Below are 27,161 nucleotides of genomic sequence, written 5' to 3' on the forward strand. Positions count from 1 at the left end.
TTAAATGATGTCTCTGAATGCGTTGTTTTTCCTCGTCTAAACTTAAAATTGTTTTAAGCCCTAAGGCAAATCAGCGAACATTTTGTGCACAGATCTTGCGCAACGTCTTAGAACAGTTAAAAAAAAACATACAGTCTCGTCTAAATTACTTACGGGACGTCTGACTCGTTTCCGCAAATCGGTTCATATGAACGGTTCATTTAAAAGAATCCGTTAAAAGACAATTCAGTGATTCTAATGCGTCCGACGCATACGTCATTACGTAATCCTGAAATCCTGGAGTGGCATGCTTTAAAACGTTACAATAATTGTTGTTTATTACGTTTATTATTACGGCTGTTTAATGTAGTGTGTCATTTGTTTCAGATTTGCCATGATTCAGATCGTGAGAATGAGTCATTTAGAAACTAATTTGTATTTACATTCATTTTATATCTAGTCTGGAAAAAAATGTTTGATATTTAAATTATGAATATAGCGTAATAATTAAATCATATATATAATAAATCATGTATATTGTCGCACCATCAGTCAAGCACTCGCATACTATGGCAAGCCGTTTTGACTTTTATTCATTCTCAGGATATGAATTCTTGATATCAACAATTTAATTCTTGATATCAGGAATTGTATTTTCATTAGTGAAATGTCACCATAGGCTGCCATTCAAATTCAATTGTTGATGTCAAGATTTGATTTCTTACTAGTTGAAATTCCAATTTTACATATCAGAAATACAATTACTAGTAAAAATCATATTTTTTTATATCAACATGACATTGTTACTAGTAAAAATGTGAATTTTTGATATCAAGAATTAATTTGGCACTAGTTGAAACATCATTTCTTGATATCAACAATTGAATTGCTAATAGTTAAAATGTTCATTTTTGATAACTGAAAATGTATTTCTTATATCAATATAATTTTAGATATCTAAAATAACAATTACATTCATGATATCAGAAACTAACATTGTCACTAGTAAAAATCTAATTATTGATATCAAAGATTAACATTGTTACTAGTAGCAATTCAATTCTTGATATCAAAAATAGATATTTGCAATAGTAACAAAGTAATTAATGATATAAAAAAATATGATTTTTACTAGTAAGAATTGTATTTCTGATATGTGAAATTGGAATTTCAACTAGTAAAAAAATCAATTCTTGATATCAACAATTGAATTTGAATTGCAGCCTATGGTGACATTTCACTAGTGAAAATACAATTACAGATATCAAGAATTGAATTATTGATATCAAGAATTCATATTCTGAGAATGAATAAAAGTGAAAACGGCTTGCCAAAGCTTCCCTGCAAATGCTCTTCTGAGTCGTTTGGTTCTGTCTGTTCGGAAAGGTTCGTTCAAAAGATCCGACTCAAAAAACAATTCCTTCACGAATCGGACGGCGCCAGTCTACTACTCTGCATTATGACACTGTTCGTGGGAATACCGTACGAGCGAAGAACACCAACTCACGAAGCGTTACTGAACACAGATTTACGCAGTTATGCCTTGTAGATACATCAGTATTTCTTTAGTTTCTCGCTTTACGAATAACTCTTTTTACTTTAGGGCAACGTTAGCATATTAGCCGTCCAGTCCTACAGGTAGCTTCTTCTGTGTGTGACTCTGAATTGTTGTGTGTTATTTGCTGTAATCGAGTATTACAGGTATGTTTTGAAGCTGGGTAATGATGGATAATGTAACTGTATCAGTCACATGGTGGTGAACAGAAACAGTTTAGGCATTCAGAAGTGCTTGTTAGCCAGCTAGCTGAGTAGACTGAAGTGCTATGCATCAACTTGCTCCTGGTCCTCCTCACATCGGAACCTCAGCTTTTGGGTTGCTGACATTGACAGAGATATTTAGTTAATAAATGATCCCTGGCACTTGCGTTACATGGGAAATCTAAAATGTCGAGGATTCTCCTGGGTCTGGTTATGCTTGGTTAGTAAAATAAGTTTTGTTTTTAAAATAAATTGTTAAAGGAGACCTGGACATTGCCAGCAGCTGCAACCATTCTGATTCATGCATACAGAATTATGAAAAGAATGTCTATATTAATACTTTTGTGTTCTTTAACAGGATGCAATGTTGCTGTTGAAGATGTCCATGCCTTTGGTGAGTTTTTGGCTTTATGATTTTGTCTTCTGAAGGGATTTTCAAACTATTATGTCAACTCAAAAATATGATGACCCCCATCCTAAAATATAAAAGTGGATTTTTTTTTCATGTCTAGAAGAGTGTCTAAAAACATAAAGCATGACATTATCAAGATATTTCCAAAAAAGAAAATAATTGCCTATTTTATTTTTGTACAAAAACCGAAACAGTTTATGAAAATGAAATCTGTAAAATATTTATTTTATATTAAGTTAACAGCCTTTTGTTATTCTAAAAATATTTTTCTCTATCCATCTTTAGGATATGTGTAAAAAAAAAAAAAAAAAAACATTTTCAACTTAATTTAAATTTGGTTGTATTTATTGTTTTTTTTTTTTTAACTTCACATTCATACAGTTGAATTATCTTTTATCTTTTATTTTTTCACTTTTCTTTTTTATTTTGGTCTGTTTTAATCATTTGTATGTGCTTTTGTCATTTTTATTATTTATTTATTTAATTTAGATGCCAATGCAACATTTTTTAGGGTTTTAAAGTTTTAGGTTTTTCATGCAATATTTATATTTAATTTAATTTCAGCTTTATTTCAGTTGCCAGAAATGATTAATAATGGTTTTATTTTCAGTTAATGATAAAAACACTGGTTCATTCTCATTATTTCCACAGACAACCCGATCACCAGACTTGTGAATGACAGACAGGGTGAACGATGTTCGGGGCGAGTGGAGGTGCATCACGGGCATCAGTGGGGCACCGTGTGCCAGCAGGGTTGGGATCTGGAGGATGCTGCAGTGGTTTGCCGAGAGCTCAACTGCGGCTTCGTGTTGGACATTCCGAGTGGCGCTCGTTTCGGGCGGGCCGGCGGAGAGGTGCTGTGGAGGGATGTGAAATGCTCGGGCGATGAGTTTGCCCTGGATCTCTGTGAACGTACCCTCAATGATGATGTGTGTACACACAGTGAGGATGCTGGAGTGGAGTGTACAGGTACAAGATTGTTTGAAAGATTTATTTTATTGAACCTGTGTTTGTTTGTGTTTGTTCATAATTCTTTCTCTAATTAGGAAAACTTCCAGCACCCACCTTGTCAATTCAGTCACGCTTCTATGCTTATTCGACCGGAGAAGCCGTTCACTTCAAATGCACTGCCCCGTACTGGCAGTCTGTCATTGACTTCCATCTGTACAAAAGAGGTGTAGACACGCCACTAGTGACCCAGCGAGCCGATCCCAGACAAATGATGGTGGATCTGACTCTGTCAGACCTGGAAATCTCCCACCAGGGCAGCTACAGCTGTCTGTACAGGATACACAGCAAACTGGGAAACTCTCCCTCAGGAAATTCTCCACACAGCAACTTCATCAACATCACAGTCTGTAAGTCGCGTCTGCTGCTAAAGTTGTAACTGACAGCTAAAAGTCTCAGACTAACTTTAATTTTCTCTTCACAGTGGAGATTCATACTCCCCAAATCTGGTACAACACGTCTCCTGAGGCCCGGCCAGGTTGGGTCACCCGGGGCCACGGTTTCAATGTCAGCTGTTCCACTCAGCCTCAGTATCCAGGAGGTTCCTTTCAGCTGCGGCTCATCAGGCCCAACGGGACCGTCCGGCACTCTCTGCCAGCCCTCGCTCCCTCTGTCACCTTCACCTTCTCCAATGCCCAGTCCAATAATGAGGGCTACTACTGCTGTCTCTACAAGGTCCAGACTGGAGAGCGCACATTTATCTCGAGGGAGAGTCAGCCTTTACCCATCTCTATTCGAGGTGAGTTGTGTGATTCCAACCCAGGTCGACTTGGGATGTTTAAAAGTGCCTGTTCTGCACCAATTTGTCATCCATAATTCAGAATAAAAGCCACAATTCTTTTAAAGTTGGCATGAAATGAAAATTCACTCACTCACTTTTCTAAATGTGTGTTGTTGATCTTATTGTGAATGATCCATCCATGTGTGCATTTATTTATTTATTTATGAATGAATGAATGACCTAAGTTCATAACTTAATCTTCGGGTGAAACTTTACACTTCTTTTTGGTGACATATGCCAGACTTCTCCAATCATGTACTCTAAGCTGAGTTTGATCTGCAATTTTTGAGTGCAGCGCCCACATCACACAACAATTTAACAACCGATGTACGTCACAGTACGACTTCACTACCTTTGCTTCATTGCAACTTTTAGGACATTTATGCATCTCAACTTAATTTGATTTGCTGTTCTATTGAAATCTCAGAAGTTGATCCGGTGATGAGCCCGGTGGTCATCAGTTTGCTGGTATCCGGTTTGACGTTTGTGGTGGCAACATGTGCCATTCTGATTGTTGCCAAAGTGTATTGCAAGAGAGTGAGGAAACCCACTGAACTGGAGCGAGAGAGCAGGACCTGTGAGTAACTATGTGATTTCAAAGAATATTCAATCATTTGTGTTTCTTCCTCTGATGAATTATATATTTTTATTACAGGTGTTGACAACACATACATTGCCTTGACAATCAAGTAATTGGAGATGAAAACATAGGTAATGCGAGTTTTGTTTTATTTTTTTATCCTAATCAGGCACAACACAACAAGGTGATGAATGGTACATATGAACTCTTTCATGGTAATCTGAGTTTTAGTACAAAAAAAAAAGCAAACAAGGACTTAAGGACTTGAATTATATCTAATTTCTGCTCACCTTCAGTAGAAATGGACTCCCGCGTTCGTTTGCAGTGCATTCGCAGCAGATAGACACAAGCTGTTATGTGCTGACGCTTTGGAAACAAAATCCAAGGTTGAATAACCAAAATATAAAAGTGAGGCGAGCAACACTATGCATTTTGCTGCCTTCTCCTGTGTCGTTTTTAGCAAGCAACAGTGGTAAACAGCTACTGCTTTGATGGCACAGACGCTCTGCGGTTCGGACACATATCATATAATGTGAACGCAATCCAGCAGGGGAGGGGGAAGCAATCAAACCCGGTTTCGGAGCAGGCAATCGAACCAAGTGTGAAAGCACCTTAGTTTTATGAACGGATCTCATTTTTATTTGCCAAATTTCACAGAGAGGAAAGTTGATAAAGAAATAACATTGATGTTCTGATTTTTGTGTATTTTTTTCCACTAGAGGCTTCTCTAAACTGGTCACTTGGTCCATCTGAGGTTGGTGTTTCAGTGGCATATCCAAACCAAAGGGAAGATCGAAGTTTCAAGAACCACAGAAACCACCCTTTCTTTCTGTCTGCCATTCCGTCAGTGAATGACTGAGAAACACATTTCGATTGTCATTGGTTGGAGTTTTTTTCTTTTGGTGTTTTTATAAGTAAATCTGTAAATGCTGATATCACTAGACTTGAAGAGGTGAAATTACAACACATGCTGTTGCACTAAAAGGTTAAAAAGGGCTTTTTAGTTTTTAGAGGTACCATGTCTGACCCATCCTGAGGTCTTCCCATATTGTTGCAGGTAAAAGACTGTAAAACTGTGAAATGTTTGGGGGATTTTTTTTCTTTTCTTTGTATTCTCTGATGGGCTTTATAATTTAAAATAATGTATTTATTGTTTTTCTACTACCGTTGTTTTTAAAGATCCTATGTGTATCATGTTCAGTTTATCACAGGTGGGAACAGGGACAGACAGCCCTAAGAACAACCTCTATCGCATTAGGTCACTACATGAATGTGAGTGCATCATTTCACTGAGTATTTTGCCAAGTTCATATGTTCTCTAAAAAGAAAGTGAGCTTTCTGAACTCACTGTTCACTAGATCTGATGTAATGCTTAAGCAGACAAAAGAACATATCCTCAGACAAATTTCTGACGTAGTACAGCACAGGATATAATGTCTGTATTTACAAATATAATGGATAATAGTTAATTATAGTAATACAAGTGTGGATTATAGGCATATAGTGAACATTTTAAGCAGCACTACTAGTCAAGTAAAGCCAAGAAAACAGTTGCTAACACTACAGTAGTATATACACTCCATTTCTAACAAGGAAAAACAAAATGTGATGTTCTAAATGTCACAGGTAGAGGCTATCAGATTTGAAATAAACAACTTGTTTAGTTTCAAACATGTTTTGTACTCTTAAAAACAATATTTGAGCAAAATAATAATTAAAAAAGGTGTGACACAAAACACTACTGTCACTTCCTGTTACATCCATGTCTAGCAGTGTGGAGAACTAATGGTTGTTCTTTTGTTGTAGTTTTTGGTACATGTAATAAAATTTGTAGACTTATTTTGCCATTAAAAACAAAAATCACAGTTTTGATATGCATGTAGTGTTTTTACTGTAAAAACAAAGTTTTTTTTAAATAATAAACATTTTCATATGTATCTAAAATGTTTCTTTTGATAAAACCTGTTGTTTTAAAATAACATCTGAGACAATCGATTCTGACATTCATACACAGTAAAATCCCCAGAGTTAAATCAACTCTGCTCAGTGCATATGGTCCCTCTCTAAATAGTGTTAAAGTAACACTGAAGCAGAGTTAAAACTAATGAGATAATCAATTAATAAGGCTGTGGTTGGAAGTCAGTTGTAGTTCTTGTGTTTCTCTTCAGTGATTCTGCTTGTTAACAGCAGGTGTTCATCACTAATACACAATCGTCACATAATTAATTATTTAATTATCTCATTAACTTTAACTTTGCTTCAGTGTTATTTTAACACTATTTAGAGAGGGACCATATGTACTCTGAGCAGAGTTGATTTAACTCTGGAGATTTTGCTGTGTATAATATTCAAATACATACAAAATCAGAGTCTGACTCAAATGCAAGTGTGACACTTCTTCCAGACAAATATTGCAATTGAAAAATATCTTGTTGCTTTTGTTAAACAATGAACACCAAATCCAGTAATTGTAATCTGTACAATATGTTTATGTAATTGATACAAAAAAGCTTTAAAGTTTTCTAGTAGCAGTCAAGTAGTAATATACCAAACTGTTAAAAGCACAAGAAATGACTAAAAATACAGTTTGTAAAATGAATTCGATGGACAATTATTGTATCTTGACCTAGTAAGAAAATAAAACATTTTAAAAATAATACTTCAACAGGTGCATCCTGCAACACCCACTTCCTTCATATTGTCAAGTGAGTGAAAGTTTTGGGCTATTACATTGATTAAACATCACACACAGTAACCATCAACCTTTATGAAGTTAAAATTCACTGCAAAATGTAAAAAAAAAAAAAAAAAAAAAAATCACTTACTGTGATGAATATTTGCAGTTTTAAAAATGTGACATCGGTTTGATTAGATCAGGCTACGTCAGTCTTTTGACAGGCTCTGCTGGTTCCATATTAATAAAAACAAAGTACAGAAGTCCAGAAACAATCAGAAACACTAATATCTGTAGCCAAACTGGGACCAAGCGCGTTGAACTCCTCTCTGGTGTTTTCTGAATTTGAGGCTCCGGTGACATGTTTCTTGTTTGTGACGTATTGCGATAAGAAGCTTGAGTCCTATATAAAGCAGGCCTTCAAAAAGAAAAATGAATGCATTTAGATTCATTAATAACATTATGTTTCCCCTGACAGTGATAATTCTGTACAAAAAAAGCCATCTTACTCATCTATGTAGTCCATCCCTCTATAATCGGACCACGTTCTAATAAACAAAAGTTTTTTTTGTTAGTTTCAAAATTTCGCCATAACATGATTTAATCTGCTATACATTTCGGAATGCCTTACCTGTCGCTCACATCACCATATTGTTGCTAAAGGAATAAAAATTCAACACAAGTCAGTATGTCAACAAGTCTGAAACTAGTTTTAATAAGTGTTGTTAGTACTCACAGGCCTGCGATGGTGAACATAAGTGACTTCCTCTGTAAAGCAAAGGCATAATCAGTGGTGTGACATTACAACTATAGATACTCATGTTTGTGTTGACTGTTGTGTAAGGATTACCCTCCTCCTCCTCCTCCCTGTAATATGTCCTATTGGATTGAGGTTTGGTTCTTCGCTGTTTAGTCATGGCTTCTCTCAGCTTCTTCTCATAAAGGGCTCTGGTGGAATCTGTTCAAGACAATAAAAAGTCATGAAGATAGAAAAGAAAAGAATCCATCTCAATGACGCTGCAACAATCCCATTCAGAATAGTGACTATTTTAACCCAGGTGAAAAAAAGTACATTTCTATAATATACTTAAAATGCTCTATTTTCGTGCACTAATTTTGTACTTAATATACTAAAAATTCTTCTTTAGTACTTTAGTAGCTCTGTATTTAAAGGTGCTGTAGAACGTCTTTTCAAAAGATGTAATATAAGTCTAAGGTGTCCCCTGAACGTGTCTGTGAAGTTTCAGCTCAAAATACCCCATAGATTTTGGGACATCATTAACTATGCACCAATTCAGGCTGCGCGGCCCCTTTAAATCTCTCGCTCCCTGCCCTCCCGAGCTCTCGACTATAAGTGCAGTTATACAGTGCATAAACAAAGTTCACACAGCTAATATAACCCTCAAATGGATCTTTACAAGATGTTCGTCATTCATGCTGCATGCATGCATCAATTCCTGTGAGTATAGTATTTATTTGGATGTTTACATTTGATTCTGAATGAGTTTGAGGCTATATGCTCTGTGGCTAATGGGCTAATGCTACACTGTTGGAGAGATTTATAAAGAATGATGTTGTATTTATGAATTATACAGACTGCAAGTGTTGAAAAATGAAAATGGTGACGGCTCTCTTGTCTCCGTGAATACAGTAATAAACGATGGTAACTTTAACCACATTTAACAGTACATTAGCAACATGCTAACGAAACATTTAGAAAGACAATTTACAAATATCACTAAAAATATCATGTAACCATGGATCATGTCAGTTATTATTGCTCCATCTGCCATTTTTCGCTGTTGTTATTGCTTGCTTACCTAGTCTGATGATTCAGCTGTGCACAGATCCAGACGTTAATACTGGCTGCCCTTGTGTAATGCCTTGAACATGGGCTGGCATATGCAAATATTTGGGGCGTACATATTAATGATCCCGACTGTTACATAACAGTCGGTCTTATGTTGAGATTCACCCATTTTCTGGAGGTCTTTTAAACAAATGAAATTTATATAAGGAGGAGGAAGCAATGGAGTTTGAAACTCAATGTATGTCTTTTCCATGTACTGAACTCTTGTTATTCAACTATGCCAAGGTAAATTCAATTTTTGATTCTAGGGCACCTTTAAAAAATATATATTTAGATACCACTTATAGTACATTTGAACCCATAGTGTACTACAAGTGGTAACTAAATGTCATTTTTTTAAATACAGAGATAGTATATTAAAAGTACATTTTAGTTCATATTTCATGCTGTCTCAAAATAGCACAGTTGAGTACACTTAGATGTTCTTAAGATGATCTTAAGAAGTACTAAAGAAAAATGTTTAATATATTAAGTACAAACTTAGTGCACGAAAATAGAGCACTTTAAGTATATTATAGAAATGTACTTTTTTTTCACCTGGGAAATCAAGTAGAATTGAACTTACCGACCACAGGACCATGTTTTATTCCATAATCATCCAGCATCAATCTGATCTCCTCGTTGGATTTACTGCTCAACATTGTCACAACTTTCACTGAATGACAGTGGCTGGGTTTCAATATGAAACACTTCTTTTTTCTGTGAAACCGAAATTGAAATATTCGTTATTTCTTGTTACTAACTGGCAACAAAACCTTGAGATGTTAGTTGAGTTACCTTGACTGACTGGGGAATTTGTATCTTTTTTTTTTTTTTTTTTTTTTGATACTATATTTGCATCTTATGCAAACAACATTACGTATTTAATCTCCACAATATTAGGTATTTCATTAGGTATTGTACAGTAAATGCCTCAAGTCTGTGGTATTTTACATTTGTTTGGAAAATCAGTGGCAACAAAAAAAAAAAACCTTAACTATTTTAAATGAACCAACACAATTTTATATTCAAATCACACGTAAAAAACGGACTTAATTTTGCATTGCATGTCGTATTCCATATATAGCATATCCTAGATGCATTCGTGACTATTTCTGTGCTGTGACGTGAAATCTAAAGTTACAAAGTTACAAATAGCACACTAACCTTGTTCGCAATGGTCAGACTCGCTTTGAATATGTGATACACTAATATAATGCTTAAGGAAACAAAATAGACATTGAGGTTACTGGTTGCTGGGGAATCTGTGGTTATGCTGTCGCGGTCACCTATAAGAGCCAGATCCGTTAGAGTTGTAAACAATGTGACGCACTTCCGCAACGCAATCATTGGATGACAAGGATGGATGAATTGATGGATGGTATTTACGCATAATTCAACCAGTTAAATGTTCACATTATACACTGTGAATAAACATTTATAAACACTGCTGTCGTGTATGCTAGTATTCATATAATAAAAATAAAATTACGTCTGTGTAATATTTAATAAACAAAATTAAAAAAATCAAAACAATTATTTTCTTATAAAACATTTTTAATGGAGACTCAAAAAAATAGTTGTTACTGATGGTGCAGCAAAATATGTGATATTTAAATAAATGAGTGGCTTGAACATATAAAAATATTAGTCAATAAGATTTATAGCAGTGCTGCTGTAAGTTACACTGCAACCCTGAATAGACGAGCACTAGCTTACAAGAATTTAATTGTGGAAAGTGATCATTACTATAGACCACTTTGGAGCAGACGTCACAATTACGTCACTTGCAGCTGCGCGCGCATACTGGTTGCAGAAAAATAGCGGTAGCAATTGAAGGAAATTGTGCAAAATCCACAGAATAAAAGAAAAATGTTTTGTTGTGCCTCTGGATGTTGGAATCGGAATGCAAAAAATATAGTCTTCATTTTTAAAGAAAACCATCGTTGAAAACGTCCTTTGAAGATAAATGAGAGGTTTTACAGACTGGACTGATGACACCTGCAAGGATTAGTCTACTATTAAAGCAGGAATTTGATGTAAACAGTAAGTCTACATAATTCACATATGCAGTTCAGAGGACATACATACATAGCAGTTACACGGCATGAAATAATTATAATTAAAATAATTTAAACCTATAATATTTTACATAGATAACTTTTAAACATAATTTTTATTTCACAATTCTGACTTTTTTTTCCTGCATTTGCGTGTTTATTACTCCCAGTTCGGACTTTATAACTCGCAGTTGTGAGTTTATTTCACAATGCTGAGGGGGGAAAAGTCAGAATTGCGGGATAAATTGCAATTCAGAAAAGACAGAATAACGAGTAGGCTATATCTCACAATTCTGTTTTTCTTTGTAAGAAATGTGAGATGTAAACTCAGATTTGCGAGAAATAAAAGTCAGAATTGTGAGATATAAACTTGAAATTAACTTTTTTTATTCTTTTATTTCGTGGCTTCCATAGACTTCTACTGCTCAACTGTCATTTTCTGCAACCAGCTAGGCTCCGCCCACAAAAAACGTCATCGCTGTTTGCAAACACCAAATTGGTCTATAGTGGAATATGTAGGCTACTAACACTAACACTAGATGGCAATACTGACCATGAGTCAATTTATCAAGCTATTTACTTTGGCTGCATCTGAAATTCGCATAGTTCCCTATTATATCCCAGGTGAAAAAAGTACACTTCTATAATGTACTAAAAATGCTCTATTTTCGTGCACTAATTTTGTACTTAATATACTAAAAATCCTTCTTTAATACTTCTTAAGATCATCTTAAGGACATCTAAGTGTACTCCATTGTGCTATTTTGAGACACCATGAAACATGAACTAAAATGTGCTTTTAATATACTATCTCTGTATTTAAAAAATATATTTAGCTACTACTTGTAGTACACTATGGGTTCAAATACAAATACAGAGCTAGTATATTAAAAGCACATTTTAGTTCATATTTCATACTGTCTCAAAATAGCACAGTTGAGTACACTTAGATGTTCTTAAGATGATCTTAAGAAGTACTAAAGAAGAATTTTTAGTATATTAAGTACAAAATTAGTGCATGAAAATAGAACACTTTAAGTATATTATAGAAACGTACTTTTTTTTCACCTGGGATAGTAGTCAAAAAAATAGAATGTGAAAAAAATTCATAAAAGAGTAGCCAAAAAGTACTTGGGTGACCTACTATTTCAGGCGAGATTGTGATATGATGAACACTACTATCTCATGAGGCCACAGGAGTGGATTTTTGAATGGCAGTGAAGCGACGTAACTGACGCTGGTAGGTCACATAATAATGAAAACATGGCAAATGTGTTATGTCCAGATTACATTCATACCAGACACACCCAAGGTGATGATACACAGGGCAACTTTTTGAGCAATGTTGTGAGTGATGTTGCTTGGACACTTTCTCATTGAGAATGGGCAACAAATTTTGATCTAAACTAAAGTATCCACTATCCAGATAGAAATTTGTTGCCCATTCTCAATAGGAAAGTGCCCAAGAAACACCACCTGGCAACACTGCTCAAAAAGTAGCCCAGTGTATCATCACCTTCATACTATAAATAACGTTCTTTTTAGTGGCTGTGAAGTAATTAATTACTCAAAATAAGTACCTACTCAAGAGAGTATGCCATTTCAGATGCAGATTTATTGTCTATATGTTTAGGGAATTAGATTAAAAGACAAACTTAGAAAACTCCAACACAACCCTCTCCAATCAGAGACATTTGTAAACTCGGCAGGGTTTTTTTTTTTTTTTTATTTATAAAAACTGAAAATGTAAGACACGAGGGTCCAAACCAAGTTGAAACGTCACTCACACCACACATTTATTTTATTCAAGCCTCCTGCCTGATCCAAGGTCATCCGTAATCACGGTGTGGCCTCGGGTGACTGATTACAGGAGCAGCCAGCAAAGCTGAATCAAAGGCCAGCCTCATTTACAGACTCCTGCGTCCTTTAAAGCCCTCCAATTTCCTTAGACTTCCTGAGGGACAGTCGTTGTTGTGCTAGGCACATTCGCCAGGCACTGCGAATAAGCAGAACTCATAGCATGATATCCCATTAAACCAGAGCACTTCCCATAAGCCTGAGCAAGAACACAGAATGTCACACTATTAGCATTCCACATTGGCCCCAACCTCCAGCTGTTGAGGCAAAATGAACAACGTTGCAGGCAGCAAGTCAATACGCTCTCACACAACCTTTATAATGGGAAGTGAAGGAAGAGCAGCACGGGATTGCAAAAAAAAACAATGGCAGCTCTCTCCCTCACTCTAAAGGTCACGCTGTCATGGTCAGAGTTTCGTGGTTTGGGTTCAGTGTTGTGGGAAGAACAGGAAAGACCACAGAGGGATATATCAGAGTATTTGTGCCAAAGTGCAAAGAGGATGTAAAATATGTCTGTGGGAAACTCCAATATAAATGTTTAATGTGATGAAATTCAACAAAGAACTGTTTATGACAATTAGAAAGTTCTTGATGTTACATTTAAGGTATGCATGGATACATTATAGCACTGGTTATATATCATTTGCTAACAGAGAAGTGAAGGCCTCCTTGAATCTTTGAAGCAACAGTACATAGATGGTTTTCTAAAGAACCACAGAACAATGTCTTCAATACAAAGCCCCTAAACTCTGGGCCTAGAGATTCCTCCGACCCTAATCAAACACACCTAAACAGGCTAACAAGCCACAGATCTTTAGAATTACTTGAAAGCTACAGTCAGTTGAGTCAGTTTGATCAGGGTTTGAGCTAAACTATGGAGGAAAGTGGATCTTGAGGGTCAGAGCTGGCCACCCCTGCCCTAAAGGGATATGGCGATGGAAAAAAAAAAAGAGAGATTGGAGAAACTTTCCATTACAATGTCCTTTTAGGGGCTTCCTACATCTATGACACAGGAACTTCCAAAGATTTTCTATGGATTAAAAAACGTTTTTGCAGCATTTTTCAAACTGTGGAAATAAGTGGGTTGCACATAGTCTGAGAATGGTGGTGCATTTATGCCAGGTTATAAATATGAAAAATATAAGTTCTCTAATTAACAAGTTCGCCATAACTTGTATTTGGTTCATTGTTCAAAAGACTAGCAAACTCAGGTGTTATTGGTTTGAATTAGAATGAAAAATCTTTAAACGAGTCGTTCTCAGCAGCTACTGAGTCAACATACTCTATGACCAACCCAATCTCACGGGAAAAAATAACTATGTGTAAATTCGTACGATGTGAATTGTTGAAAAATGGAAGATTTTTGGAAAAACGTAAGCATGAAGGTCCTACCCTAACCATGCACCTAAACCTAACCACCACTGGGGCTTAAAGGATTAGTTCACTTTAAAATGGAAATTATGATTTCATCAACCTCAAGCCATCCTATGTGTAAACACTTACGCTACGTCCTACCGCCTTATGTGTTCAACTTACGAAAAAATGTCGCATCAGTTGAATACGGAAGACGTAGGACGTAGCATAAGCACTTTGAACTGCGAGAGGCGTTACACTTTCTTCGCAAGTTGAACACGGAAGGCGGTCTGGCAGAAGCTAGATATTTTACTTTATAACTTGTTAAATATGGATATTTTTCTTACACAAATGCATCACTTCGCTTCAGAAGGCCTTTATTAACCCCCAGGAGCCGTGTGGAGTACGTTTATGATGGATGGATGCACCTTCTTGAGCTTCAAACTCGTTGGCCCCGTTCACTGCCATTATAAAGCTTGGATGCGTCAGGATATTTATTAATATAACTCCGATTGTGTTCATCAGAAAGAAGAAAGTCATAAGTAAATCTTGGGGTGTTTTTTATTTTAAAGTGAACTAATTCTTTAAAAGTACGATCATATGAAATGAATTCATATGAATTAGCCACTAAATGTAAAACAGAACTGCCATGAGACTCATTTAAGCTAGTTCCACGTCGATGCATCAAGACATAGCATAAAACATGAAATATTATACTATATTATATTAAACTATATGACAAGGATATCTCAAGGTATATAAAAAAAAAAGTCTTAAAATTGATTTACTTACTTTGGTGGGTCCTAGCATGAAACAGTCTGTGGGAACCTCCGATTTAGAGGAAAGACTAGAACTACTGAGAACATCACATGTATATTAGCATAAATCTATATTTACAGCCTAATTTAAGAGATAAACTTCTTTTTTTACTTGTACAAAAACTAAATCAGACAAATCTAATGAGGCCCTATGAACAAAGTCTCATTTGGAAAATGCACACATTGCTTATGGTCCTTTTAGATGCCACTGAGAGAAGTAAATTTGTAACATATGCTCGACACTCTAAAAGCGGCAAAAATTAGTGAGGCTCTATGTGTAATTTAAATGAAATTACACAGGGAGAACAATATGGCCTAGATATCAAACTAGTAATTGCTGGAAACAGAAAATGTGATATAATTATACAGTAACCCAGTTTTCTGAATTATGAACCAATGTGGATCATAAGGTATACTGTTACAACTAATAAATAATGTGAATAATATACTGCATGTTCTTGTCACATTTAACATGATCGTTAAACATTTTCATTCAGCACTTTAGTTTTTGCAATTAAAATGTTCATCAAAAAAGTCTTTATGTCCAACAAGTGCCTTGTATAAAGTTGTTCTTGGTGTTTCAAGCCTCTAGAAAGAACATCATTCATTATGTGTTCAAGTTAAAATGTTTAAGTTAAAACATTAATTTGTCCTTAAAAGGACACGCTCTGTGACCAACAGGCCCAAAAACATCTGAACTTCAGGAGTCTGTGCTGTTCTTTGCGACTGGCGTCGGTCTCCAGTCAGGCTGATAGAAGTGTATGTTGAACATACGTGCCCAGTTGGCAAACACATGTTTCTCTGTAATGAAACGATGGTGACTGCCATGGCGGCCTTGCTCATGGGAGAGATACATGGTGCATTCATCCGGCCCCGCAGGCTCGTAGTAGTGATACGGCATTGAGGGCTGGGGAGACCTGAGAAGAACAGTCACATGCTTAATTGAATCTGTCATAAACCACCAAAATGCAATAAGGTTTGAATGAAATCATGACAAACGCAAGAGTGATCCAACAGCATTATGGTGAATATCAAACAGAAAGTCTTACTTGCAGAACTCAGGAGGAATCATGCCATAGACGTTGATTCTGTCACAAACCTCCATAGCGATTGCCATGGTGAACCAACCAGTGCTGAGCCATGAATTTGACTTTTTCCTGAATAAAACAAAACAGAAAGAGGACATCTATGCAACTGTGGTTATATATACACACAAAAAAAATTAAAATGCATGCTGTCTCCTTGGAAATATGTTAAGATTTTTAAGGAAAAACATTTTCAGCATCATTTTTACAATGTTTTAGTTCCACTGAATGACGCACAATGGGAGATAGATTGAGATAAGAGTGATATAATCAGATAAAAGTGATAAAAGATCCACAGACTGAACGAAAAAACCCAAGAGTTTAAGAACATGTGAGTGTTTTGCCCTAAGCAGTTTGTGTCTGATTGGGTGCATCCCAGCTGGCAGCTGTCTCCAGCTGGCACTGATTCTGTACTAACCCTTAATCTGCATTGATGCCAAGCCGTGTGCGCTGTGGGCCAGCGATATCAACCCTCCAGCAGGCTCTGGTGGTCTGCACATTAGTCAACAAACCCTCCCGCAGTGAATTAGTAGTTACACTTCCATCTCTCTTTAAAAGATGCTCCTCCAGTTTTTTTTTTTTTTTTAATTGATAATATGGTCATGTGTATAATCTTTTCAGAATATTAAAATATTTTTCTCCTATCGTAGATTTAATGTTAAGTGTGCTGTCATTTTTTTGACTTTACTATAGCATAAAAATACTATAATATTTTACAGATATTTAGGAAACATGCTAATTCCACATACTTGTTTCTTTGAAAAACAATGCTAGAGCCAGTTAATCTACTTTGAAATGTGCATTCCGTGTCAGAATGTCTGTTTTTGTTTTGGTCTATGTGATTCCGCCCACTGCCAATTTACCCAATAGTATTTTTTATAGTAATTAAAAAAATTTAACTTGCCATTTTGCTAACATTTTAGCCTTTAAACCTTTTTAAAAAAAAAAAATTATTATAATTGATATATATATATATATATATATATATATATATATATGTGTGTGTGTGTGTATTATCCAATTTCAGAACAGCAGAAATATAGTGGTTACCCTGGTAAACTCTGTATACAAACATCTAAGACAAGTTTGCAGGTATAAGCACCATAAGGTAAATATTGTCATAATTCATCAACAGTAGATCAATAAGCAATCATTTGGCATAAATGTGCAGTACTTATTGATTGCGAACTTCTGTGAAACTGTGAGCCTGTTGAACATTTTCAATAATAATGCCGTGTTATACAATAATACCCTAGATGATTTAATATTTTGCTGATATGTACTTCTCGCATATAGTTTCAGGAATTCATATAGTTTCAACAGTATTATGCAGCAAGTGGTACAAAATCAAGAGATTTAATCAAAATTTTCCTGCCTTGATGGTGCTAATAATCCACCGTGCTTCAACTTCCCCTGGAAAAACAAAATTATGTAAACTAAACACAAAGAAATATTTTCATCCTCACCTGTCTTTTCCTGTTTCCTTCTTAAAAAGCTCATCAAAATGCAACATCTTCAACCGTGAGATAACATACACCTGTAGTTTAGGCATCATCTGCTTAATCAGGCGCAGGTTGTTGTAGACAAGGCCTTTACCGTCTTGTCGCATATAGTTTCCGGGCCCCCAGAAGATAAAGAATGTGTCCTGGCTGGAGTTGAGTAGCTCAAGGCGGTTTCGTAGCACACGTTGCATGCTGGAATGTGCGACCACACGCAGGCTTGTCCGCTGGCCCACATCCTTTTGGTAGCCTTTTGTTGGGGCATCGTTCATACGGATAACGCACTCCTTGCTATCAATCTCTGCACCTCGATCACTTCCTGTCATGTGACCAGAGCTGGTCACCAAGGCACAACTTCTGCAATGCATCCTAAGAGGCTGAGGATGGAGACAATGATGAGAAGTTTGTTTTTATGTATAATTTATTCAAGTTGGTTTCATTCACTTTTGAATTTTTTTTTTTTTTAAATCTACAAAAAGTTTAATGTAATAACTCTAAAAATTTCAAGTGGTTATTAAAAGTACTAAAATACTTCCCTTGCATCTTGAACAAGTGATATATTATATATATATATATATATATATATATATATATATAGTACATACATTGTTTCAATTTTCAAAATTCTAAATTAAAAAAACAAAAATGTGTTTGAGGTCCAGTCATTTTCTTACTCCATTTCCTAAACAAAATCTGCCTTTTCATAAAAAGGTCAAAATATTTCTTTCTTTTCTTTTAAAAAAAAAAAAAAATTAAAATAACATTAAAAATAGATTATTATTATTATTATTATTATTATTATTATTTAAAACATTTTTATTTTTTAAGGGTCTAAACGAGTCATTTTATGTTTTTTGTGTCAAACGACAACAAAATGGCATCCTGTATGATGGATATAGCAGACTGACTTTGATTTGGAAAACATAATTTGAAATATTAATAATATTTTTAAAACATAATTGCTTCACGGCTTATATTTTCAAAGAAATAACAATTTCGCCAAACTACGTAGAACAACATTTTTTCTTTTTACCTCGAGACAGTTAAACTACCAAGCTATATTTGACTCTACTCCCCACACTAAACATCCTAAATATCAAAATTGAAAACATGTAATCATGGAAGAGATGTACTCATTTTATATGAATTTTAAAAGCTACTGTTATGAAAGGCTACAATTATGAATGCCAAAAAATACAAAAGAATGAACCTATGGTGAGTGAATGATTTACATCCATCTGAATGAGATCACTGGCAAATGAATGCATGGAAACACACTGAAAGGGCAGAACAGATCAAAGTGCCTGGTCCACAAAGACTCTCTTTACCGTTATTGTTACCTTTAGCTCCATTATTGAATCCCTCCAGCATAATCAACACCAAGGTATTGAACCAACCCACAAGAAAAGATTCAAGGGAAAGCATTCTGAACCCTCATTTAGGAGATCTCAGACTATCTAGACCCTATACAAAGTCTACTTAAAAGCTAAAGTACAGCATACAGCTCATAAAATGTTCAACATGAATCCAGATCCCATTTAATTCACCAAAAATCAAGTGTTTTTTTATCAATATTCCAGTAAATACAAATATTTCACCTAATTTCCAAACAGGATAAGTGTGCATCTTCAAGCTAAATATACTCTAAAACGTACTATACAATCCACAGCACTTTAAATTTTTGCAAAATAAGCTTAATTCATTTTACAGTTGAGCTAAAATAACTAATTTAATTCACACATGACCTCAAGACAAAAGGCTGATTAAGGACATATGGGGCCAGTTATGTGACAACAGCGGCCCCTGCCACACCTGCCACTATGTAAGATGATTCACATGAAGCCGTACACCCTCAGACAGCCCTTTCCCTATGCGGGTATCTCTGACTCTTGGCTGTAGAGACTCTCTATTAGATTTCTTCTGCTGTGATAAACAGGGTCGTTTCCATGGAGATAATGGCCCAGTGGAGAGAACACAAATCAGGCCCAGTAAATAACCATCCACACTTATTATTCTCTCATTAACATCCTCATTCTTAAGCTCTCTCCAGTGGGACATACGATCATAATTACTCTAACAGCAATCTCCCTCTCCTTCTAAGAACCTTTCTGAGGAAAAAGGAAGGATTCAGGCCTTAATTATCCTTTATGGGCAAACATAAAGTTTACATGATTATTTCATTAGCTAGCATCAATGAAAATGCATAAAAAATCTGGACCATACTGATAAAATAATAATTAAGTTACGGCTGATAACTGATGGTTGATATTGAATTCTATACTATTTTATCTATATAAATTAAAGATAAAACTCTAAAAGGTAATCATTTTAAATACTACAAGTGAATTTAGGCAACACAGCATTATAAAGTACAATATGAAGAACTTTTATTAATTTTGAGATTTGCTAACAGATTGTATTTAGCATTAATAGATTATTTGTGTTTTTTTAAAGATTAACTTTAAGCGTTACATGATGGCAAAGGTAATCTAAAAGTAAAAATAGGGGAAATTAATAAATTAGATATCCAATACAGACTGATATATCCAACATCAACCAATATTTTATTAAAGTCCCCTTGCAGTTAATAATTTCATCCCTTAAAACTCATCTTTGATAATCAAAATGACGTGTTTAAAATGTTTTTGTTTTGATGTGAAAATTTCTTCATGCCTTAAAGATCGAATGTAACTCTACACCCTTGTTTCATTTAGTATACGCTAAACCATGAATATGTAAATTAGACCCGCCTCCACTCAATCGCACCAGATCGGAATACCTGATCCACTCGGTCAACATTACTGTAGTAAATGCTGCACTGGTTTAATTCAGCCATATATGTTTGAACCAGAAACTGCTTCAGAAGAAGAGGAAGAGTGAATTATACAGGGTCATCTACAAGTCAATATATCAGAATGGTAACGTATGGTTATGTATCGCTCTCTACAACGTCAGACACATAATGGTAATTAATATGATTAGCCTTTGGCTTGATTAAGTTATCAAACTGCTAATAATGTGTTGCTAATGTTACATAAACCATATTCAGAGTCAGACAGCTGCCTTCTAAAATTCAGCATCCATAGAAACACATTGAACATCATAGAAAGCATAGGCGTAATTTGTGGGTGGGATGGGTGGAACATGTCCCTCCCCACCACTTTTTGCTAGGGTCGATATTGTCCCTATCACTTTTTGAAACAATTTGCACCACGGACGTATACTAATACAAAGGATACAAAATCTCTAGAAGTGGGACACAATACAAAAGAGCTCAAAAGAATATCACTGGAATGAAGGTTTATGACTGGGCAAGCGCTTTAGGACCGCATTTATATTAGAAAAGCTTTCCAGCACTGGAGAGAGCTAAGTGGGAAGGCCTGAAAACAGACACAGAGGCTGCTTTGATCCCACTACTCATGTGAGTACACTGGGTTTTGATTGTTTGGAGCTGCTGTGCTGTTTGTGGCTAACAACAAACACTTTGTATTTACTCTTCTGTACTGTACGTTCATTTTTTGTGCTTCCTTGTCGTTCGTTCATCAACTGCGCTTTATTTTTCGTGAAGCATTTTGTTGCGCGTCAGCTGTGATAAACAGACATCCACTCTCATTGCGTGTGTAACAGTGACCAGATAGTGAGAGTTTTGCTGTTAAACTACTGCATACTGACGATCGCTAAAAAATTAGGTGTTTAGCGTCATTGATAGTGCATTTGCCTCGCATGCCAGCAGCGATTGGGCCGGGGTTCGAGACCGACTCGGAGCAAGGTGGTTAGTATTAGAGTGTGAGTTTTGGAGGCGGAGCAATGAAGAGAGGGGTGGGTTTGTTTGGGTTGATTTCAAATATCAACAGTGCTCAACAACGAATATGAGAAATTGCATACAGCACCTTTAAAGGGATAGTTCACCCAAAAATGAAAATTTGATGTTTATCTGCTTACCCCCAGAGCATCCAAGATGTAGGTGTCTTTGTTTCTTCAGTAGAACACAAATTATGATTTTTAACTCCAACCGTTGCCGTCTGTCAGTCAAATAATGCTAGTGGATGGGAACTTCTACAATAACAGTAAATAAAACTTGCTTAGACAAGTCCATTCATCACTCGATTCGTGAGGTCTGATCGCGCTCTGACAACGGCAGTGATGTCTCGCTCTCATTGAAGTATATGCGCGAGACATCACTGCCGCTGTCAGAGCGCAATCAGACCAAACGAATCTAGTGATGAATGCAGTTGGACATAGTGGTGTATTAGAGGGAAAAAATGATATAAATACTGTTCGGTTTCTCACACAAACCGATCATTTCGTGTCTTAAGACATCAATGTGTCGTCACGAGTCCGCAGGGTTTAATTTGGATTTGTCTGTCGTGTTTTATTTACTCTTATAGTCCAAGTTCCCGCTGACTTGCATTATACCACTGACAGACGGCAGCGGTTGCAGTTAAAAATCATCATTTGTGTTCTACTGAAGAAACAAAGACACCTACATCTTGGATGCGCTGGGGGTAAGCAGATAAACATCAAATCTTCATTTTTGGGTGAACTATCCCTTTAAGTAGAAAATACGCAGCAATGGTGTTGACTGATGAATTTGCACATGATTTGTCTTAACATTAAAACCATCACATAGACATAAACAACATTTAAAATGTGATTTTCAGCACAGGGGGTCTTTGAAACATCATATTTTATGTTTAAAGGTGACTTAAGTAATTCGCTAAAATGCCAAAAGTAGGTTGACATTGCATCATAGTCATTATATCATTCAAAATTGGCTTTCCTCATTAGACAGATCCTCTGCGTGTTTTCCGACAACTCTTCAGGGTGAAATGAAATTGGAAAACCATTTCCTTCCACTGATGGTTAGAAATTGCTTTTGATAAAGACTTGTTGGCCATGTTCATTTAGCTATCTTCTACACCGGCTGTTCATTTACACTAATACGAGCAAATCTTACGCTTCTGACTATTACAAAATTACTTCCACGCAGTATCCATTAAAATCTGTCTCTGAATCCTGAAGCTCTTATTAGCTCAGATGAGAGTGCTCTTTTAAATAATGACAACCGGTAGACTTCAGAGCTGTGTCTGTCAGTGAGAAGTATATGACAGAGATGCCTCATGACAATGAGATCAACATGCTTTGATGAGCACAGTTTAGAGTCAAATCTAAATATGACAAAGATGTCAAAAATAAAAAAGTTTTCACTAACGAGAACAAGATGTTCTCTTAGAAGTTTTTATTAAGATGCTTTATATTTCATCACACCCATATCAAAGAGATTGTTCACCTAAAAATGTACATTCTCATGTCTTTCTAAACCATTGTGACTGTCTTTGTGGGTTATTTATGAATGTCCAAGCTGATCTCTTCCAGACAATGAAAGTGAACGGTGACTATGACTGTCAGGTAAGTTCCTTACACTATGTACTTCTGTTCCTGACACAAAGCTATTATATGGCTTCAGAAGCCTTGGTGGAATATGGTGCATAAAGATGTGTTTTGGTGCTTCTTTGTTCTTTTTGGAGCTTGATATTCCTTGGTCCCGATCCACTTTCAATGTATACAGAAGAGCAGTGTGAACATTCATTAAAAATGTCCTTTTATCTTACACAAGAAAGAAAGTCACATGGGGAGGGGGTGAGTAAATGATGCAGAGCTTGAATTTTTTCAGGTGAACTAGCCCTTTAATGATCAAAACATGTCATGCTACATACTTAAATGAGAAATCAGTGTGTAATAATCTCTCATTACACACACCCTATACATACAATAACATGTGCATTTAAATACCCATAGAGAGCAAATAGCATTTCTGAACAGTTAGGATAGTGTTAAACCTAATCCTTGGTGACAGTATATTACAGATGCGGGAGAGAAAGAAAAGAGACAGAGACAGAGACAGAGAGAGAGAGAGAGAGAGAGAGAGAGAGAGAGAGAGAGAACTGAGAGGCAGATTTACATCCTTGATAGTTCTGGTGATTACAACGCCTAAAGATGAGGCCAAAGCTTGACAACACCTGCTTGCAGCTTTCCACATTATCTGATCAGGAGTGAAGGAAGAAATTATAGGATCACTGGATAGTATAATTTAAAAAGGCTTTAAAGGCCTGCACCTGATTTATCATGAAAAACTGCAGAGAGGCAAAAGACCGAAAAAGACAGAAAGAAAAAAATTGTCAAGTCTTCTGAATATTATAGCGCACTGCATATCATATAATGCCAGTGCCAATATAATAATGCTTATATGTATGAAGATATTATTTGACGATTAAGGAAAAATGCAACTGCATCAAAACCGTTTGATAAAAAAGGTAAGGATACTGCATATTTCCATTATTCTTCACATTTAAGTTATCATCCAAATGTCTTGACGTTTCCAAAGAACATTTAATGGGTTTATACTAGGGATGTAACGATACCCTCATGTCACGATTCAATACATATCATGATACTGAACTCAAGATACCATATTATTGCGATAGTCCAAGACATATGGTAAAAGGATAGCAAATAATTAACTGTTGATTTAAATGCTAAATTTGGTATTACATTGGGAGTGGAAATGAACAGGTTTGGACTTGGTGTTGGTAACCCAATGCACAGGACAACACCAGAATAAAAATATTCATGATTCTGAAGCTGAAAATACAGAACAATATGAATATGCTTGCACTCTGTCATTCACTAGATACATTTAAAATAATGTAGGCCACTTTTTACTGGTAACGCAAGACATTTGGCATTAGCAGGACCCACAAATATTCCCCCACTGTATTATTATACATTATATTCAACAATATATTGTAGTTCAATATAGTACTGACACAAACTGAATTTTTTTTCTCACACAGTAATTTTCATTTTGGGTGAACTGTACACAATACATATTGTCACTATCCACGATACATATCATTGCATTTTTGTATTGCTATATATTGTGACACGATATATTGTTACACACCTAGTTTATACATTAGTGAGCAAATTTAAATTCTAGAAACAATGATGTTTTTGTGCAAAGTTAAAGAATAGGAGACCACAGCCTGGTCAGATAAGTCTAAGAGGTTAGATTATGGATTTAAAGGTCAACATTTCCCAGATGTCTGTGAAACATTTACAAAAAAAAAAAAAAAAAAAAAAAGACAGTTTGGAGCTCTTCACCATGTAAAATTGACGATATAGAAAAGAACAGACTGATGTGGCTCTATAGTTGTCAAATACAACATTCAAAAAGAAAAAAATAAATTCTTAAAGTCCCACTGAAGGAATATCTAGAAACTTGCATTAAAATAGGTTTTAATATTTCAATAATCAAAATGAATTCATTATAACTTATTTCACGGGATTTCACAAGACCGATGTGTTGTTTAGTCAAATAAATATATTTTTTAGATTTTCATCTCAATTAGTTTTTACATTTTAAAGTGCCAAATTAATCATTTTAGTGCTTGATTGCATTTTACAGACCTAATGAAAGCAAGTCACCTTATGTTCAATGATGCTGCTGTACCCTTCTAAGTGGGATGTTTGCCGTCTTAGAACGTTCATCTGATGTCCGTCTGACTGCATCTGATCTTCTGGTGTGTCGGTAGAACTGCTGTTGTACAGGAATAATAAGCTTGTAAGCACGGTCACAAAACCAATCAATATGATGATCCCATGACGCTGAAACAAGAGGAACAAGAAATTTTTTTTTTTATCAAGGATGCTCATTTTATCCTCTATCTATGGCTCTGAATGAGATGTTGAGTGAATATGGGTATTATATATCAAATAAAAACTCTCACAAGAGAGCTGTCTCAAGACATGTTAATGATTAACTGCAAAAATATATATATCACAAAAAAATTGATACAGCTTTACAATGAAATGAGTTAAATGGACTGAATAAACAGCTAATTTGTTTCAAAAAATATATAAGTACTGTTATTAACCAAAATAAAAAAACTACTTCCTAAATAAGTTTTTATTTTTAAATTAAATTGCATTTATACATATAAATTTCACCATACAAACGTGCTCACCAAACATTCATCTGACAACATAACTCTGACAAAAATTACTCTATCTGGAAGTAATATAGTCCTGACTGGAATCACAGTAATTTACCATAGCAGCCAGTTTCCACCAAAATAGTATCATGCTAATACTTAACTCGCCATTGACACAGCTTATAGTAAAAATAAACAAAACCAAAATAGCAGAAAGTTTCTGAAAGGCTGGAGTAGATCCCATATTTTATCAGTGTTTACGATTTTGCAGTTACAACAATAACTGTAGTAAATACGCCACTGTCGCGAAAACTATGCACCATGGTAAATGTTTGTGAGGGCAGCTAAAGTTACTCTGAATAATGTCAGAAAGAGTTTGCGCTACCGTTCGCGTCTTCATATTGTGAAGTGTATAATTCGGTCCGCTTGGTCCAGGCGTGTTATTCAGCCTCACCGACAGCAGTTAAATCCACAGTTCATATCCTCCATCTAGCACTTCTGCTCGCTCACACATCTTCACACTGAAGCTCCACTGAACTCTGTCAGATCTACAGTCATCCGTCCACACACACGGCTGTGCGCACGCGTGGTCTTAAAGAACGCCGAGTCTCAATCCCTTACAAAACATTACCAAAGTTATTGACGGACAAAAAATGATGAACTAATGAAAAATATTTAAAATTATTGGAAATTAATTAGAAGAATTTAACCCTCTACAGTGACACACACATATTTTTTTTATGTACAGTTCATGTCATTTTAAATTTTGCCAGGCTGTTATTGAAAATAAAAACCTTAATGACTTGCCTGGTTAAATATGTGCAAATATGTGCCAAAAGAGGATGTCCCACCTTCAAATGATGTTTGATAGTGTGTCCCACACCTTACTGGACTGTTCTTTGATACTTTTTCCAACCTTTCTAATTGGTTGCAATCAGGGGTTAAATTGGGATTTGTTATGTGGGGGGGCTCTGTGGTTTCAGGGGTGCATGTGTATGCGAAGACTACAAAATCGTATCAATTGACAAACTAAAATATAACAAGTTAAGAGAGTCCTCTGCTATGAACTCTAAAATGCTGATCAAAATCATGCTGGTAGTGTGCAAAGCTACATCTGATGACAATAAAATCTTTCTGTAGGCCTGTGCCTTCTCCTTTGTGTCAGTATCAAATATAAAAGTGATGCTACCATTAAAGGAGAGAATATAAATACAAAATACTGAGTTCGACATTAAGCGTTGTTTTGTGCTTGTCCCTTGGACAACTAAAATGGTAATATTTACTTGTCAGAGTAAAAAAGTAGCTTGTCTGGAAAAAAATATTTTTTTTGTCTGTTGTAAATATAATTTATTCTGAAACAAGCAACATTCTCATCAGTGTTTTATCAGCAGTGATATATTTAAATATGCATATTTATGTTATTTACCCTGGGGGTATTTTATTAACCTTTATAA

At 35.6% G+C, this 27,161-nt stretch overlaps 3 protein-coding genes across 6 annotated transcripts; 1 reads left to right on the forward strand and 2 right to left on the reverse strand.

Annotated features, from left to right (window-relative positions):
• The first annotated feature begins 1,339 nt into the window (after positions 1-1,339).
• Positions 1,340-6,387, forward strand: si:ch211-150o23.3. 2 transcript variants are annotated; one of them, XM_048209979.1, is made up of 8 exons: positions 1,340-1,957; positions 2,096-2,131; positions 2,801-3,118; positions 3,196-3,507; positions 3,582-3,896; positions 4,366-4,515; positions 4,594-4,649; positions 5,231-6,387. In XM_048209979.1, the coding sequence occupies exons 1-7, from the start codon at positions 1,924-1,926 to the stop codon at positions 4,629-4,631; spliced, it is 1,203 nt and encodes a 400-aa protein (XP_048065936.1). In that variant the 5' UTR covers positions 1,340-1,923; the 3' UTR covers positions 4,632-4,649; positions 5,231-6,387. The 2 variants fall into 2 exon arrangements, with proteins under 2 accessions (XP_048065936.1, XP_048065935.1); XM_048209978.1 differs by having other exon boundaries at positions 1,341-1,957; positions 5,238-6,387.
• A 599-nt stretch (positions 6,388-6,986) lies between these two features.
• On the reverse strand, positions 6,987-10,449 carry LOC125280503. Of its 2 annotated transcripts, none has more exons than XM_048211076.1 (7): positions 10,331-10,449; positions 9,628-9,761; positions 8,043-8,150; positions 7,929-7,957; positions 7,824-7,849; positions 7,702-7,740; positions 6,987-7,610 (listed from the first exon to the last, which is right to left on the reverse strand). In XM_048211076.1, the coding sequence occupies exons 1-7, from the start codon at positions 10,432-10,434 to the stop codon at positions 7,397-7,399; spliced, it is 654 nt and encodes a 217-aa protein (XP_048067033.1). In that variant the 5' UTR covers positions 10,435-10,449; the 3' UTR covers positions 6,987-7,396. The 2 variants fall into 2 exon arrangements, with proteins under 2 accessions (XP_048067033.1, XP_048067032.1); XM_048211075.1 differs by having other exon boundaries at positions 7,929-7,960.
• Positions 10,450-14,910: 4,461 nt separating this feature from the next.
• On the reverse strand, positions 14,911-26,296 carry st6galnac5b (ST6 (alpha-N-acetyl-neuraminyl-2,3-beta-galactosyl-1,3)-N-acetylgalactosaminide alpha-2,6-sialyltransferase 5b). 2 transcript variants are annotated; one of them, XM_048210548.1, is made up of 5 exons: positions 26,093-26,296; positions 25,202-25,313; positions 17,681-18,090; positions 16,179-16,286; positions 14,911-16,046 (listed from the first exon to the last, which is right to left on the reverse strand). In XM_048210548.1, exons 2-5 carry the CDS (start codon positions 25,283-25,285, stop codon positions 15,830-15,832), a joined length of 819 nt encoding a protein of 272 aa, XP_048066505.1. In that variant the 5' UTR covers positions 25,286-25,313; positions 26,093-26,296; the 3' UTR covers positions 14,911-15,829. The 2 variants fall into 2 exon arrangements, with proteins under 2 accessions (XP_048066505.1, XP_048066504.1); XM_048210547.1 differs by having other exon boundaries at positions 25,202-25,381; positions 26,093-26,289.
• Positions 26,297-27,161: the final 865 nt, after the last annotated feature.

This window comes from Megalobrama amblycephala, linkage group LG12 (assembly GCF_018812025.1).
Source record: "Megalobrama amblycephala isolate DHTTF-2021 linkage group LG12, ASM1881202v1, whole genome shotgun sequence".
Classification (NCBI taxonomy): Eukaryota; Metazoa; Chordata; class Actinopteri; order Cypriniformes; family Xenocyprididae; genus Megalobrama; species Megalobrama amblycephala.

Coding starts and splice junctions, on each gene's coding strand:
- st6galnac5b (XM_048210547.1), bottom strand. Junction 18,091..25,201: donor GCAGCATCATTGAACATAAG/GTGACTTGCTTT, acceptor CTCCATCCTCAG/CCTCTTAGGATGCATTGCAG. Junction 16,287..17,680: donor AAGGAAACAGGAAAAGACAG/GTGAGGATGAAA, acceptor TGTTTTATTCAG/GAAAAAGTCAAATTCATGGC.
- LOC125280503 (XM_048211075.1), bottom strand. CDS start 10,434: ATGCGTAAATACCATCCATCAATTCATCCATCCTTGTCATCCAATGAT. Junction 9,762..10,330: donor AACGGATCTGGCTCTTATAG/GTGACCGCGACA, acceptor TCGGTTTCACAG/AAAAAAGAAGTGTTTCATAT. Junction 7,850..7,928: donor ATGTTCACCATCGCAGGCCT/GTGAGTACTAAC, acceptor TTATTCCTTTAG/CAACAATATGGTGATGTGAG.
- si:ch211-150o23.3 (XM_048209979.1), top strand. CDS start 1,924: ATGTCGAGGATTCTCCTGGGTCTGGTTATGCTTG. Junction 3,119..3,195: donor TGCTGGAGTGGAGTGTACAG/GTACAAGATTGT, acceptor TTCTCTAATTAG/GAAAACTTCCAGCACCCACC. Junction 3,508..3,581: donor CTTCATCAACATCACAGTCT/GTAAGTCGCGTC, acceptor TTCTCTTCACAG/TGGAGATTCATACTCCCCAA.